This window comes from Aphanomyces invadans (assembly GCF_000520115.1).
Source record: "Aphanomyces invadans strain NJM9701 unplaced genomic scaffold supercont1.47, whole genome shotgun sequence".
NCBI lineage: Eukaryota > Oomycota > Saprolegniomycetes > Saprolegniales > Verrucalvaceae > Aphanomyces > Aphanomyces invadans.
The window spans coordinates 1-495 of NW_008580192.1; the positions used below are offsets into that span (position 1 = coordinate 1).

Consider the following 495-nt stretch of genomic DNA (forward strand, 5'->3'; position numbering starts at 1 on the left):
CCGGAACGCCCATGCAGAAGCACGTGACGGAGATGCGCGGCCTGCAACAGAAGCTGCTGCTCATGGGATCGCGTGTCGACGACGAGATGCTGGGACGTGTGCTGCTGACAAGTTGCAAGGAAGCGTATCCAACGACGGTGGAGATCCTGCGTAGCCGTGAGCCTGCCCCGACGTTGAAGCAAATCATCGATCGTCTCCTGGCCAAGGAAAGTGAAGCGCGACGTGTCGTGGCTGTCAAGCGCAAGGTGGAAGACGATCAAGTCCTGTACACGTCCAAGGAAGGTGCTGCCAAGCCATGGAAGAAGCATGCCAAGGACAAGTGTCTGTACTGCCACAAGATCGGCCATCATGTAGTGGACTGTCGATTCAAGAAGCGCGATGTGGCCAAGGGTATCCAGCGCAAGTGTCTTCCGCTGCCTGAAGAACATCAAGTCAACATTGTAGAAGCCACTGACGAAGGATTCATTCTGGCAACCACCCACGACGCAGTCGACG

At 56.4% G+C, this 495-nt stretch overlaps 1 protein-coding gene across 1 annotated transcript; it reads left to right on the forward strand.

Annotated features, from left to right (window-relative positions):
- Positions 1 to 32: 32 nt before the first annotated feature.
- H310_13051 (hypothetical protein) lies at positions 33 to 421 on the forward strand (the record flags this gene model as incomplete). The annotated part of the gene is made up of 2 exons (XM_008880408.1): positions 33 to 325; positions 355 to 421. The coding sequence occupies 2 exons, from the start codon at positions 33 to 35 to the stop codon at positions 419 to 421; spliced, it is 360 nt and encodes a 119-aa protein (XP_008878630.1).
- Between the last annotated feature and the right edge of the window lie 74 nt (positions 422 to 495).